The 16,525-nt window shown below is 41.1% G+C and overlaps 1 protein-coding gene across 1 annotated transcript in view; it reads left to right on the forward strand.

Moving 5' to 3' along the window:
- The window catches only part of LOC145768146 (nucleoporin NUP188-like), a 32,699-nt gene extending 17,965 nt beyond the window's left edge, over positions 1-14,734 (forward strand). Inside the window, exons 22-37 of the mRNA XM_082579618.1 lie at positions 285-440; positions 872-967; positions 1,448-1,591; positions 1,779-1,946; positions 3,510-3,652; positions 4,324-4,439; positions 4,713-4,792; positions 5,220-5,370; positions 5,958-6,103; positions 6,552-6,671; positions 9,433-9,648; positions 9,991-10,074; positions 10,403-10,538; positions 10,758-10,876; positions 12,050-12,214; positions 14,297-14,734. Of these exons, the coding sequence (XP_082435744.1) occupies positions 285-440; positions 872-967; positions 1,448-1,591; positions 1,779-1,946; positions 3,510-3,652; positions 4,324-4,439; positions 4,713-4,792; positions 5,220-5,370; positions 5,958-6,103; positions 6,552-6,671; positions 9,433-9,648; positions 9,991-10,074; positions 10,403-10,538; positions 10,758-10,876; positions 12,050-12,214; positions 14,297-14,476 (2,220 nt within the window). The 3' untranslated portion in view covers positions 14,477-14,734. The remainder of the gene's footprint in view (positions 1-284; positions 441-871; positions 968-1,447; positions 1,592-1,778; positions 1,947-3,509; positions 3,653-4,323; positions 4,440-4,712; positions 4,793-5,219; positions 5,371-5,957; positions 6,104-6,551; positions 6,672-9,432; positions 9,649-9,990; positions 10,075-10,402; positions 10,539-10,757; positions 10,877-12,049; positions 12,215-14,296) is intronic.
- Positions 14,735-16,525: the final 1,791 nt, after the last annotated feature.

Raw genomic sequence — 16,525 nt, forward strand, 5'->3', positions numbered from 1 at the left:
GGTTATTATGAAACAAATACTGAAAGAAATTTATGCATTGTCAGTGTTTTCAGGAATGTTTTTAAAAAACGTGAAAGTCTCCACTATTGGACACTGGTCTAGGCTGGTTGTAAAAAACCGCTGCTCCCCTCCGCCCAGGGTGTAATAAATTAGGTGTACGTAGTTTTTGAAGTATGGCGGTTGAAACGAAGTGACTTACCACCCTGCTCTCAAACGTATCGTTTCTTCAGCCCCATCAATGCCAAATCTTAATGCGCTCGTTTGATCACCGAGTATTGTTCCAGGGTTTGAAACTTGGGGAGTCCAGTTGTCTCAGCGTGGTCCTAGGTATGATCAACCCTCTCTACCAGGGGACCTATATGCTCCCACCACGGCTTCATACCTCCTGTGTCAAGCTGCTCAATGCTCTGTGGGTGGACAGGAGGCATTCAGCTCTGCAGGTAGTTAATTATTTGCTAAAATTAGCAAAAGCGATTTCATGAGTGTAAATAAAAGCGGTATTGGTCGGATGGCTTACAAGCAACAACACTGCAACTGTGGGCAGGTGCTTTAAACTTTCAACCTTGGTTTTTATATTAAGTGGACGGGAAGGAAGCAAATCTTTGTGTCGACTTTTAAGCATGATATTAAGTGTTTTATCAAAGCCACATCTGCATGACCTTGAGCGGTGTCGAACCGGCGCCCTTTCGAGGAACCTAGGGCTCTCACCACTCAACTATGCATCCAATCTTAATGATTGAACCTACGTCTACGATTCAAACCCAGCATATGTAATGTGGGTACGCAGTAGATTCCAAGCCAGATGATTGGTTGTGGTTGCAGGCTACCTACGTCAAACCTTCACCGTGTTACATTGCCGTTTCTATCTCAGGCTCTTCGTTCAACGTCAGCAAATGAAGGCCTTGGGTTTTGGAGTGCTGTGCTCTTTCCGCTATTTAGTGAAAATTCGCCCAAAGATATTGCGCAGGTCGGTATTGCGCAGGAAGCATTGTAGTTCATGATTGCATGATGTGCATTGTGCAACCATGTGATTTTGGCGGAGAATTGAATTTTTTCAAAGCGTTTGTTCATAGCGCAATGGTTGGAACGCCTGGTTAGTCTGATCTAAAAGAAAAAGCCCATAACGTAGATACTAAACTCATGTTCAGCAAACGTTTCGAAAAGTAACTATTTGCATCTTCAGTGCTACTGCTATAAATGTATAGTAATTTTTTTTTATACAAAATAAATATACAGCGATTATGGCACTGAAGATGGAAGATACAGTTTTCGAAACGTTTGCTGAGCATGAGTTTACTATCCACATTTTGGGCTCACTATTGTTTGATCGTTAGTCATTAGTTTTGGAAAATTCAGAAAATGTGAAGAATTCCTTGTTTCACTCATACCGGGCGTCGGGAACGTGTGTTGTGTAATGAACTGGGTGTTCATGTCAATTCTATTGCAGAGTGAACTATTGGAGACCTGTGCTCACGTGATCAATATCGTTGCGCTTGAGTGGTTTTACACGGGTCGTGGTGAACAAGACAAGACGCTGGACAAAGTGATGAAAGAGTTCTCTGATAAGAAACGCTTCGAACACTGGTCCAAGGTCAGTTGGCAGAAGATGCATTGCTAGAAAAACGATCGTTTTTGTTTATAAAAACCTTATTTCGAGACAGAAGTTCTACTAATCCGAGTGGAAAGCACTACATTCTTCCCACTGGGCACCGTCATAATGATCCACTAAACTAAAGCATCGCTTGACACAGGAATATTATAATAACTGATATTTTCAGGTGCTTCTGTGCGTCACAAAGACCCTTATGACGTCAAAGCGTTTCGAGCGACGACGTCATCAGATGTTCACGTCAGCATGGCGCAGTTTCATCTCCGTGGCTCCGATCATAGATTTAGGGTTGGTTGGAGTGATCCTCAATGATCTCATTGACTCCATCACCTTCTTGGTAGGTTGCCAACTCTCTGTCGAGAATAACTTTTAACAAACTTTCTTGGTAACTTAGTTGTCCTCTGTTAGGCGTTTTTCTTTCAAATCACAAAAAAAAGGATTTTAAAGCCATTTAATTTTCACTTTGTGTGGAGCGGCATGTGCTTGAGAGGTTACCGTTATTTTTGTTTTCATTTCTTGATACATAGACAGATAAAACCAAGCAACCACACGGCATTTTCATTTTATTGTGCAGATCAGTTATTTTCAATGTAGATGCTGTTGTAAAATCAGTTATTTTCGTTACTTGAGAAGGGCTAACTTGAGTATGGCCGAAAACGTTTGTAGTTTATAGTTTTATGTTCACTCTAATGTATGATGTTAAATGCCGTGTGGTTGCTTGGTTTTATCTGTCTATGGTTGAAGAAAGTCACCTCTCTACCAAAATTGTATTTCTTGATACACTTTGTTAAACTCGGATGGTTTGATTGTATTTCAAGTTCTCGATAGAAGTTTTTAAGTGTACGAATAGGTTTCTTTTGATCAGCCAAGCATTAAGCCTGGTCTACACTACAAGCCCGAAAAGCGCAAACGCCTGCCTTGTCAAGCCTCGACTGACTAAAAACTGTCTACACTGGCAAATTTGATCTTGCTACCGTGCGCATTCAAGCGCTAACAACGTCACTTTCTGCTTGGTTACGTCATCTGACTGGAAACTCGCCTTCAATTGATTTATACTTATCAATCAAACGCATCCATCCATTCCATCGCTGTACTGACACAGTGTAATAGGCTGTCCTATAACTTGTAGAGTTGAACCCTGCAATCAATGCAAGACTAGCCGGTAAGCCAACCCAAGTTTGACCAAAAGCCTGATGAAGTACTACCTGAACCTGACCAACAGCTAAAGATAGTTTGAATCAGTCTAAGTGGTAGGACTATCATACTAGCTGGAAGTTCAACTTTAATCATACCAAAAGCCTAGTGAAGTGCCACCTTAACCAAACCAACAGCTAAGTAGGCCAATGTAAGACTTTTTTAAACCTAACCTTTTAATTTTTATCTACACACACCAACTAACCTATTAACTGAAACAGAGTACCATCCTTCCAGAAAACTGAAACTGCCTTTCCACCAAAGTTCCAAAAAATGCCTAGACCTGAGCTCAAACTAAATTTTGAGCCAGAACCTTGGTCAAGCGAATCTCTCCTGAGGGAAAAAAAGCTCGCGATGACCAGACATTTTCAGGCCGACGGCGGCGCTGCTGCCGAGAGAAGCTTTGTGTTAAATAAACAAAGAATGAGCCACGCTCAGCTCAAAATATTTTGTAGTGTAGACCAGGCTTAAGATTTAAAACTATCTTGACTCATGGAGCATGGTTAACTTAATGCCACTTGAAAAATCTTCGTCTGAAATAAAACTTCTTTGCCTGATAAACATCCGTTGAAATATTTTCACATTTTAATCGTTTTCTTGCGTAAAATTTGCAGTAAATTGATTTAAAACAACTTAGCGCTCATCGTGGCGTTACACCACTAGTGGGCGTTGTTTCGACTTACTTTTACGCGTGACGTCATTTCAGGTGAATAACGTCAGCGAGTCTGGTGACGACATCGTGATTCTAGACCTTGTAAGCGGTTTGATGCTCTCTCTAGTATCGAAGCAGACCGAACCAAAGTTGTCTTCTGCGAAGCCACAACTCAATGTCGAACATTACCTGGCGAGGTGCGTTGTGGCGTCATGGGGCAACACCCGCTAATTTCAATTCCAGCGTGACAATAGAAACACAGAAAATACTCACCTGTTTGGGCAAAGGCTAAAATTGCTGCCTCACCGCACAAAAAGGAGTTTTTCATATTTTAAAAGGGCTAAGCCACATGGATTTTACCTTGTACACATACAGTCATACATGTAACCGCTTATCTCAGGGGGCTTCTTTTGAGCAGCCTTTGTTGTTCACAATTTAATTCTCAACTTGGTGATCACACAAAGCGTTTATTGTTAAAGCATTGGTGGAGTTGTTACGGGCGAGTCTTTATATTACTTAGTTCATTAAACAATACATACTATAAAAAATACAACATCCAATCATGGACCGGACTCAACTTGGCGACACTGGGCGAGTTGGCTCAAAATCGCCACTCTTGAAAGCAAATAACTCATGTTGATGCGCAATCTGCTGCAGGTGGAGATGACGACTGATGATGATGACTGTAGGCTACTAACAACTACAAAAAAGCCATTTAGAGCGAATTCCATCAAATACAGATCCCTTCACTAAAAACTTTAACGGGCTGTTTCACCTCTTGAGATCTTCAGAAGGTTTTTTTTCAAATAGAATCATTTAGACAATTCGATATACTTCAAAAATTACAATGCAATCTTTCTCCACTCAGGATAGTATCTTGCATCCAGAAGTCGTGTGAGTCTCCTGGACTTGCGAAGGTGGCTACCAACCTCCATGCGGTGGCCATCCACATCATCTCATCCTCGAAGAGGGACAAGATGACAGGTCGGCGTCTATAATTGGTTGCGTCATAGTGAAGTGATGCATCATCATTATCGGATTTTGCTTTTTAACGTGCTGGTTTTTGATGACACTTTGTGGTTGTTTGCGAAGCCACAGACTAGGATAGCAAATTCATTGCAATTGATTTTAAAATTAAGCTATTAATTTTATATTTAAAAGTAGTAGCAGATGCATTTATTACCCCCAGGTTTTTCAATGCATAAAAGCAAGTTTAGCATTTTTATTTTCTAAATGTACTTCCAATACCTTTCCCAGATTGCATTCCCGACCTAATCGAAACGACATGTAACCATCTAACCGTTTTGTTAAGAGATTTGAATCCACAAACTCTCGAGGTAGGTACTTGTTTGAACTTCTCAATGGCATTAAAGGAACAAAAGCCCCATTGAACAGTTACATGATAACCACAACTGGACTTTCTGTTCGTCTCTGACCTCAATTATTTTGCTTTAATAATAAAAATAAAAGAAAACTGATTAGGATGACGTCAAACCAGATAATTGTTTTGTTATTAAATCATTTCATTAACTTTTTTTCTTTAGAATTTATTCACGATCTAAGCGAAGCGACTCATGTTTCACATTCCTGGAACAAACTCACGAGTCGACAATTAAATACTGTCGAGATAAAACAACGCTCAAAATTACACTCTCAAATTGTTGTTGTTGCAACAATATAAGTGATAAGTGTTGCATTCCACTTAAGCGGCAGGCTAAGTGGGGCATCGAACCTTAGACTCTTGTTCACCGAACTAACCTTCAGATCCCCATCCTGCTGGTCCGTTCATTGGAGGAGTTGTTCCTCGTTGACGAAACAATCAGCCATTGGTTGAGGATTGTGTCGCGTGAGTCGTCGGTTAACCTCATGATGACCGTGCTTGTGCAATCTCTGACGTCATGTTCTGATAACGCTGGTAGGTACTATGAAATAATTGCGTCATCCTTTCAAATCTACGTTGTCATTATTGAAACCACAACTGCACTTGTGCTGGTTTCTCATTCTGCGACTTTTACTTTTCGAGCTTCATTTCGTTTCGAAGTCGGCGCCGTGGCCGAGTGGTGGAAACATCTGATTAATGATCGAAAGGGCGTTAGTTCGCCTCCTACTCAGAGCACACAGCTGTGCCTCAGGTGATCAGTACCCAGCTTGAAGACGAGCATCGAAATTGACGGTTGAAGGCAAATTGTTCGTAAGCAATTGTTCGTAAGCAATTGTTTGTAATCAATTGTTCGTAAACTTTTTTTCGTAAAATGAAATCCGTAAAACAATTCTTCGTATACATCAAATTTTAACTGCATGCACGAAAAAATGCTTTAGGAAGAATTGTTTTACGAAGAATTAATTTTACGAACAATTGTTTTACGAACAATTGCTTACGAACAATTTGTCGGACACCGAAATTGACATCACCACATTCTTATCCTTTTAATTTCCGTCCATTGTTGTTTCTTGTTCAACACGTCATGTTATGTTGGTGCCGTAACTTGTTGTTCTGTTCAGATGTTATTCGTCTTTCTTCTGCCATCATGCGCTTGTTAATGGCCATGGCCTCCTGCGACGTGACGTCACATATGCTTCACTCAACCGGGTTATTCCCCCAACTTTGCCTGAATCTCGCCAACGCCTACAACAAGCCAAATAAGGAGGTAGGTGGCCTACTTGGGGTTTCGTATGTGAGTGGCTGGACCTAGTTGACATCGATAATAATGGTGATCGGAGATTTCCGGGTACTTGGCCGAATCTCTTTCGTTCCTGTAATAATCGGACATTTTCTAATCGAACCTTACACGCAATGGTCGAGTTAACAAAGTCTCATTGCTTGTGTTTTTTTAACATCACATTTTTGTCGTTTCAATGATTTTACCGTTTGTTGAGAGAGAGTATTGTTCTGTCTGTTGTGTGTGGTGATATACCAGGATACATGATGTTCAAATTTGTTGGTTTTTGACAAGTTTTTCGCTAAAGAAATTGTCATGAGAAACTCTGGGATATATCATTCATGAATATGATGCATTCACTTTTGCCACTTAGTTGATTAAATGTTTTTGTGAAAAGATATCTACCGAAAACATTTATTAATACTTCGTATTTCAGTGGTTAGAGGTCTACCACCTCAGTCTGGTGTTAATGACACGCATGATTGGTTCCTTGTCACATGACTTCATAGACGACACGCTTGACTTCATCGGAGTGCACCAGGATCGAATGTGGCAGGTGGGACCGCTTGCTTGTGAGCATTGGAATGATGTAATGTAGCCTACAATACGACGTTTTGCATCAACAATCGCCACTCACGAGCTTCAAGCTCAAGGGCTTGTTATTATTTAGTTATTAATTCAGTGAAAGCTCGATAACTCTAAAGCTAAGCTCTTTAACTCGAAACTCTCCCTATCTTGAAAGAGGTTGACTGGTCCGGTGGTCTCTGGAAAACGCCCATCAAATACATGCAAAAAACTAGCCCCTAACTCGAAACCTTGATTCACTCGTTTTTGGTTTTCGAAGCATTTTTGGTGCCCCCAGAGCATATGCAGCGCTCTCTATCTCGAAATAACTGAAATCGTCAATGTTGTGGAAGCGTTGCACCTGCTTGATAGAGCTTGGATATCAGTTGAATCGAAAAGTAATTGCTTCAGACATAGGCGCCTAACTATTTTTTTGACCGTGGGGGCGAAAGCGTGTTTCATCAGCAGCAACGTAAATTCAGCAAAATGTCACGCAGATCGATGACGTAATTATGCCGTCACACTAGGATTGCTTTTATTGCCACACTCGGAGTTATCGCTACGTTCGACCTATCGTTAATTATTATAAACAAAACTCGATCACTTCGCTTAAGCAAACACATGCCATGCGTCTGCTAGCGGTTGATGGACTGCGACTCTTTAAGCTAAGCACAACATAAAGTTCAGCAACGAACTAGATTTATTAGCATGAAACACGAGACGAAAAGGTTTAGTAAAAGGTATACTGTATTAATGGAATGACAATGTTTTGAAAATGGAATGCAAATACTAACTTGATCATGCGCTTGAAAATATACCTGTTGAAAGTAAAATCATTCATGTTTACTTCAATTCAACAGCACGCAGTGGCGTAGCCAGGACAAAAATTTGGGGGGGGGGCCAAATATTTGATGCATTGAAGAGAACGACAAAGTGTTTGATTTAAGACATCGCCACCTGATGTGCAGTGGCGTATCCTGGTGGGTTGAGCAATGGGAAGCAATGAAACTGGTGGGGGTTAGAGCATGCCGAAGGCATGTGTATTCTAGGGGGGTCCGGGGGCATGCTCCCCCGGAAAATTTTTGCAAAATTACACTCAAATAATGGATTATAGCGCTTTCTGGAAACACTTTTAGGATAATATTAGTATAAAATTTTTTAGCAGATAAACAGCTATTAACTTATTAAAGGTAGCTCTTACACACGAACGGGCAAAATCTGCGGCTAACATTAGAGAACACCAAAAACTCAGCTACACAAAAACCCAACAGAGTAAGCCATTCTGAAATTGCTTCCACAAATTAGTTCAAAGAAACGTAAATCGAGTAAATTTTGCGCGATTTACGATTTGCAAAATTTATTGGTGTCTTTCTGTGTGTCTAAAACAAGTCCTTGGGGTGTAATAGCCAGATGTCTTGGAAAACGTTATAAATTTCTACAAATTTTATTACATTTTCAACAAAGGGTTCAACTTCGGAATGCAAGCTTTGAAAATTTGGGGGGCCATGGCGCCTTTCGCCCCCCCCCCCCTGGCTACGCCTATGACAGCACGTCACCTTGAATAAATTTAGAAGTTGCTGACATCCTTAAACAGCCCTTGAAAATAGTTACGGAGAGACGTTTGATTAAGTTTTCCACTTGACATTTCTCCCTTTTCACTACAATGTCGCAACTTATGACTGATCTGCTTTCAATTCGCTGTAAAACGCCGGTTTTCGTGTTGTAGATGAAACAAAAGATGCACATATTCCTGCCTTTGATCGGGTTTCTATGGCAACGGCCGTGTGTGCGCAATGCGGTTTGTACCAGCCCTTGTTGCGTTGGTTAATGTTAGTGGTTACCTCGGGCAGAGACTTCAAGTTCATTTTCACAGCGAGCGATTCACTGCAGAGGTTTCGACTTTCGAAAGCGACATCGAGCAACGCATCAAGTCTGTTTGCAAGTGCATAAAGCTAAACGCACGCTCCGTGTCTACGTAGCAAATTGTTTTGTTTTTGGGTGCGTCTGCAGACGTTAAATCAATGTAAAATGACAGATTTTATTGTCTGGTGTGGGATTGTAGCATAGCTGCTCGTTCTGGTGATTATTTATCGCGAAGCTGTTGCGGTTTGCATTTAAAAAATGTTTTCCTGCTGCCGATCGCTAGTTTATCTATTGTTTTATGTATCAATACAGCATAAAATTTGCCCCCACGGAGAAATATGCGTGGGGGCCGGGCCCCCGCGCCCCCACGGGTTAGGCGCCTATGGCTTCAGACATACCCGTTTCATTGCTATGACTTCTGGCATTGAAGTCACAGCGGACACGTCCCATAATGAAGATGACATCCTCATTGCAGAGCTCACCAAATGTGCTGGAAATGCCAGTGTGATTTTTGACTGGACGTACGTTGACCATGCAACAGCTGATGATATTCTCGTGGCAGAAACAGAAAAAACAGAAAATAGCTGATACTAGCTGCTAATAATCACGATGATGACAAAGAACCGGAAGCAAGATTAAGAACGCTTGATCAGTGCATGGGGAATGGGGAATCGAAACTTTTTACAAATCCAAAATAATTCTGCTGAGACTTTTGTCCATCTAAAGAAAGTTAGACAATATATTGCTCTGGAGAAAGTGATGGCACTAAGTCAAACTGCTGTTGTTTAATTTATTTTTGTTAACTAGTAATACTGCATAGTAGCCTAAATATCGTTTCCACCCGGGTTCGAAGCCCCGGTTGTTTATTGGTTCTCCACTTGTTGTTTCAGTGTTTGTCTGCAATTCATATCAATCAGAGAGAGACCTTGCTTTGTGAGGTCACACATACTACTTCCCTATTGGCTGCCTTGTCACGTGGTTTCACGCATCAATGGAAGTGCAAGCTGCGTCACACTTTCGATAGCGCATTGAAGCATGTCCTCTCTACGACGCATTCATGCGTGGCGATGCTGAGGCAACCCAGATTGTTAAAAAAAACTGTCAAGGTAAAGTTGTTGCTCAATTAATTTATTATTTTTGCTGTTAACGCGTCCGGAACCAAAACAAAAGTACCGGCTACAATGAGTGGTATATCAAAGGCACAAACTACGACGACAAAGATTTGAACAGAAAGAAGAAGTTATATCCTAGTGAAGCTCAAATAGGAAATAGCCCGGGAATTGAACTTAAAACCTCTCGATCATGACTAACGATAACACCCCACACAGAACAATCCGTCATTTTTACATTGATTCAACGTCTGTTGGATCAATGTAAAGATGACGGATTGTGCTGTGTGAGACGCTATGTCCTTGATTATACGTGGTCATTTATTCCGTTCCTTTCAGATTCTCACAAAGAAGGAAGTTTCGTTCAAGTCAAGTTCATCACTTCGTGTGCTGACCAGTAGGAGGTCTCTGTCGAAACCTGCGGTGGGTAACTTGGGTTTAACCTTTCGTACGCTAGAGGAGTTTGCTCGGAATGTTGTTTGCGTGCAACAAAATTTTACTCTGAGCGGATTGAAATAAGAGTCTTTTAACTTGAATGATTAAAAAAAGTGAAATTTAGGACAAATTCAGTTGCAAAAGCATTCTCACTATTTGTTCGATTAACATCGCTTTTTTTTCAGAAACGGTGAGAAATTATTCGCATGTGACGTTTCAGTATAGTTGGGCGTTTGCTTGTTATTGTTTGACCACGTGACCAACAGTGCTTGTGCTGTTGATATCCAACTTATTAACCAACCTACATTCTCGACAGGAGGATGACACTGCCTCTCCCGAAGTGTCAGCCGTCCAGGAAACTTTGTTTTCCATCCTTGGAAACTGCCTGGATTTCCTCTACAACCTCTCCCCCAACATTTGTCAGCTGGTGTTCGATCAAGGGGTGGACCCAGGTGGGGTTATTGTTCTATTCGTTCCCAGTGCAGTACGTTCCATAAAACTGTTGATTACTCTTGTTGAACATATAATAAAAATAAAATTGATACATCTGGCAACCCTCAACAATCTTGCAATACTGAAATCGGAGTCAGCCAGTTATAAATCGAAGAATTGGAGTCGTATATTTTTCACCCGAATGCAGAGTCCTAATTATCACCACCCATCACTTGCAGATGAGTATAGCCAGCTCATCGCCATCAACTTCGCCAGTCCGACGTTGGATCAAGAGGTCGAGGCTTCATACGGAACTGTGATAAACGCAGCTAACATTGCGCTATCTGCTTTACATAAGGTACTTGCCACGATACTGTTTCGTGTTTTCTTTGCATATTATTCCACTCCCAGTGATACTCAACTTCAAAACCGACCAAATAAGTGAGCATGTAAATGAGCAACATCGTACACTACACTTGTGCAAATACGGGACCCACACTCTGAAGATAATGATTGAAAAATCCTTTGAGCTTATTCTCAGTATTAAAATTCAAAGAAAATGAAAGGGTGTACCAGCAAACATCTATAGGATTGGCCCATGATACAAGAGAAGCATCCACCGAGGATACAAGCTGATATGCATAAATCAACAAGTGAATAAAAAAAACATCAGTAACCTCTCAAAGTACATGTAGATCCACACAAAACGAAAATTACAAAGTGAAATTTACAAGTTATGTTCTAGCTCAGTGATAAATTCCTGTCTTTTTCTCAAGTTTTATTTTTAACAAATTCAAATCATTTCTTAGCATAACTTTTCTCCAAAAAAAATCACACTTTTTAATTGGCGGGAAAATTGCGTTTTGCTGAAGTCCGAAATTAAAAATGAAATCAATTGTCATTATGCTGATAAATCACTCATCATCATTATCATTAAACCACCATCTCATCCCCAACTTCAAGACAACTCTCTACTTTCATTTCACTGCTCTGAATAGATCCGTAAGATCGAAACATTGGCCATTTTCCGTGGTTAAAAATGTCTTTTTAGACATTATCTTTATTGAAATAAAAAGAGTCAAAAGTCATGTAATTTTCGATGTGTGGAGCTACATGTACATGAGAGGTTACTGATGTCTTTTATTCACTTGTTCTCAGTAACTTGCATATTTGTAGAACCTGGGGAAAATATGTCTGGATTTTGTACGTTTTGTGCCAATTCCCTTCAGTTCAGTTGAGAAGGAGCGATCTTCCTGGCGTCAGCACTACCTGACTACTCAGTGCTGACGCCAGGAAGATCGCTCCTTCTCAACTATGCATATCCTTGGCGACAGTTAGTTTACTTGTTTTCTTTCCACAAAGGTAAGAATTCAATTGACTGCCAAAAGCAGCGGTTGAGAACTATGCGGCAAGAACTAGTGGTGCGGTACTGATGAGCCCAGCCTATGGGCGAAACACGTCTGCCGCTGAGTTCTTGCTACACTCGACTGCCGAGAAACACATCTCTTCAATTCGTTGTGTACGTGTTCAGATAAGCGGGACAGACGCCAAGCGGAGTAGCTACCACGCCACATTGACGTTTGTCGCCGACACTTCGTTGGTGCTCCTCATGTCGCAGTGCCTGCTCATACTGAAGCAGTCGCACACCTCCCACAGGAATAAACAACTTCTAAAGAGAGAACTAGCCGACGAACTGGTGGGTTGCTTTCGTAACTGTACTTTGTTTGGTAAAAATGAAGTGCGACTATGCTTGACTGAACAAGTGTGGACAAGTAAAGACCCTTGTCGAATTTTAAGGAATGAATGAGCTGTCTTGCACGCTAGTGTGTATGAATGTGTAGTTAGATGTACTGCAGTGACGATCGGTGAGGGAAAGCAGTGCTTACCTGAGCGAAAACTATGCAAAATATAATGACTGAATTCTAGGTTTAACTTCTTATTATTTTTATCACGTCTATTTTAACTTGAAAATTACTGTATTCGTGACTAGAATTACTCGTATCGCTTGTGAGTAGTCTAAGTCCTCACCAAACCGCATGCCTTGCCTATAAATGCCAATTAACGCAAACGCTTCTGTCAGAAACCAGGGAAGCAACTATCAAAGTTGCTTTCCCAGGTTCAAAAATGTCAAAAAACGCCTTCGTTTTATCCAATCTTCACTCGTTTTGCAAAACGTCACCAGCTGCTTAGCCAATCAGATGTGTTATGGTGAGACCAGGTGAGTCTTGCTTTCCCAGTGACGTCAGTGCATACATTCGCTAGAGCGGCTAGACTAAACTCGTCAGAATGGTCTCTCGTAACGGTACACAGCACAAGCATCATAATGCCGAAATGATTGTTGCTGTTTTTTGATGTCTCCTCGCCATGTACTTTAGCCTACTAGCTTTCATAGTCATGCCTTTGCCCTTTTTACAGCGTTGATGTAACGTTACTTCGCCAATGAACGTTCAGGTGCGGATGCAATATTTTGTTTGTTAAGCTTCTATACGCAGGAGGCAAACTTATCCAGCTTTTTGTACAAATTGCTTGCGGTTGTAATGTTTAGGCCTAAGTGTTAGTTTTTGTAGTGTAGGCCTAACTGAATATTTGAGAATGAACATTCATGACGAATTAAATATTTAGACAACTATTATTCCATGTCTAACACTGGATTTTGGTCCTGCAACGTTAAAATTAAGATTGTTCATGACTTCTAAACATTAAATGGATGTATGATCACGACATAGGCGAAGCACAATTTGACAGATTTTTATGTTTGATTTGTTTTGGAAATGCTCTCAGAGCGCACCAAATTGGAAGTGTTTTTCAAAAATTTCTGGCGGAGGCCCCCCAGACCCCCCGCTAGAACTGTTGCCTTCGGGCTTCGCCCGACGGTTACGCCTTTCATGCCTACTACCTTGCTGCAGCATATTTACAAGTTGCTTTCCCAACAGTTTAAGCCACCGAACGTCACTGATGTACTGTGATGGGGTGGTGGCTGACTAGATAATACATAAGCTTAATGCTTATGGTTTTTCGCTACCATCCTGATTGCGCCATAATCTAACCAACAGTAAGTTGTACAATGCATTGTTTTGATTGACAATTACATTTACTCTGCTTGTTTTATATGGCGCTGTTAAAACAAAATAAATTGACTTGTAGATTAAGGTTGACAACTTTTGTCACGTGACAGTCCATTGTGACAACTCAATACATCCTAGCAACCTCATTCCAAAATTTTAGTTCAAGCATAATATCAGTTTCTCATATACGATTACGTTGATGTCATCTTTATTTTCTGTTTTTTTTTTTCGTTATCGTATGTAGGGCTAATCGTAAAGTAGCTTTTACCTTATGTACTTGTACCAGCATCAGGCATGCGCCGCAGTTTAGCTTTGCGAGGTTTAACCATGGCTACCTAGAGATACGGCCGGATTTGCATTAAATTATTAAAATAATTAAATCTATAATGTGACAAAGCAGGCAGCACCACGTAGCCATGGTTTATTAACGGTTTAACCAATTTTTGTACTGGCCTTTCACCAATAGAAGTGAGTTCAACACCCTGTCAGGCCATACTTTCGATTCCATAGAAATGACATTGCAGTTTTTGCTCAGCATTTAGCATTAAAGGAGGTTAACTTAATGTTCCGCTTGGCCTTACCCAGAATTATCTGCAGTTGCAGACGTTGAATCAATGCAAAAAACATCACTTTTTGCTATTTGGGTTGTGTTTTTAGCTTCTTGCGGCTGATAAGCCCCATAAAACACAAATCGATGAATTGTTTATGCGCAGAACTCCTGCGTACGAAGCGCCAGTCGTCACTTACGTCACTCTTCAAGTTCGTATTCTCCACATTCAAGTCCAATCAAGTTGCAACCGCATCAAACCGGTTCTAGCAAATCCTCGGCACCGTCCAGCACGAAAGGAATCTTGGACTTGGTCACTGCCTTTGTTAAGCAGTTAATGAGCTGATGATGTAACTTGAAGCTTTCGTGCTTTTACGTTGATTAAACATACATTTGCATTGCATTTGCGTATAAATCATCAAACGTCATCGCTGCCAAGTTGTTACCAGCTAGTTTTGCGATCTGATGTTGGATCTCCCAGTGCTGCCTTTTGTGGATTTTTTTTCGCTGTCAGATTCGCGACTTATCGTTTCAATTCGCCAGTGTCAATGTTGCTGGGTTTGTTTGTACGTCGCATATTTGTTGAAAAAATACATTGATTTTATATTTATTTTGCTTTATTTCGGCGATTGCTGAGTTGATTTGTTTCACAAGTGATTCTCCAAGCAGTGCCGGTCTTAGGGTATTTCGGGCCCTGTGCGGAATATGCTTTGCGGGCCCCAATGCCAATGATCCAATTCAGTAGCGTAGCTAGGTACTTTGAAAGGGGAGGGGCGGCGTGATCGCCGATAGCGACAACCAGCGGCGGGAGGTCTGGGGGGTCTCCCCCAGAAAATTTTGAAAAATTACTTTGAATTTGGGGCATTCTTAGAGCATTTTCAACAAAAATTTAGGTATAAATATTACTGTAAAATGGTGCTGTCCGGTGGCATAGCAAAAAATAAGATCATGCTTTCTTTGGCATTTTTCGGAAATAAAGCTATGTCTCTATGTTGAGTCTGGATGCAACCTATTTCGTCTCCTGAAAAATTCGTACCCCGATTTCGTACCCTGAAATCGTGTAACAAATGTTGTTTTTTTTCGTCCCCTGAAAAGATCGAGAAATTTTGAAATGTTTGCGGCAACTCCGATCAGCGAATTCGGCTATGTCGTGTTTTTTTCTCGATCTTTTCAGGTTACGAAATGTTCAGGGGACGAAGTAGGTTGAATTCGTTGAGTCTCTATGTTTTCTTGTTGTTAATTCCTTTGTTGAATTTTTCCATTGAAAATGACAAAATTATTGCATTTTTTGAGTAAATTGCGGGCCCCCTAATTTGCGGGCCCTGTGCGATCGCACGGTTTGCACACCCCAAAGACCGGCACTGCTCCAAGCATTTGAAGAATTCAGTTCGCCAACAGAAAGAGCACGGAATGAACAACGGATGTCAAAGCGGTCATAGTAACGCTGAAGTTTCGGTCACATCGTCAAACTGAGATTGTTCCTTTAGAAATTTCATCTTGACGCTTTTGCATTCTACTTGTTGAAGCTTTGAACCATTGGTGCAGCCCAATCACCAGTTTCATAGTGGAGTTAGTTGTTTGTGCATTACCTGTAAGTTATTCCATTCACTAGGTTAAATGAGAATGTTGATAAGTTAGCGAAAGCGAATGGAGCAGTGGCGTAGCCAGGGGGGGGGGGGTTTTGGGGTTTACAACCCCCCCTTTGGCACGACTGTGACGTCACGATATTGAGAATGATGCTTTCAGTCTAAAACAAATTGCCTAATTTTCAACAAAATTGCATTAAAAGAGCGAGTTTTGCCAATACCAAACATCTCAGCCAGGAATTAGCAACAAGAAAACATAGAGACTTAGCTTTATTTCCGAAAAATGCCGAAGAAAACATGATCTTATCCTTTTGCTATGCCACCGGACAGGACCATTTTACAGGAATATTCGTACCCACATTTTTGTTGAAAATGCTCTTAGAATGCACCAAATTCAAAGTAATTTTTTAAAATTTTCTGGGGGAGGCCCCCCAGACCCCCCGCCGCTGGATGGTCAACCCCCCCCCTTTCAAAATTCCTAGCTACGCTACTGGAATGGAGTGAAATGGTATGGGCATGTTTTGAGAAGGGATGAAGATGATGTTTTGAGAAGAGCGCTGGAGTTGCAAGTGGAGGGTTGTAGAACACAAGGAAGACCCAAGAAAACGTGAAAAGGGCAAGTTGAGGAGGAAAGCAGCAAGGTGGGTTTGACAAGAGAGGACGCGTTAGTTAGACAGATCGATGTGAAGGCAGTTGGAGGTGAATTCGGCCACCCTCGGTAACGGGGACATCACCGGATTAAAACTAGACTACTACTAGGTGCCGCTTAATGGAGAGCTATTTTTGAAATGGTTGCCTTTCCACACACC

Source organism: Aplidium turbinatum, chromosome 4 (genome assembly GCF_918807975.1).
Source record: "Aplidium turbinatum chromosome 4, kaAplTurb1.1, whole genome shotgun sequence".
Classification (NCBI taxonomy): Eukaryota; Metazoa; Chordata; class Ascidiacea; order Aplousobranchia; family Polyclinidae; genus Aplidium; species Aplidium turbinatum.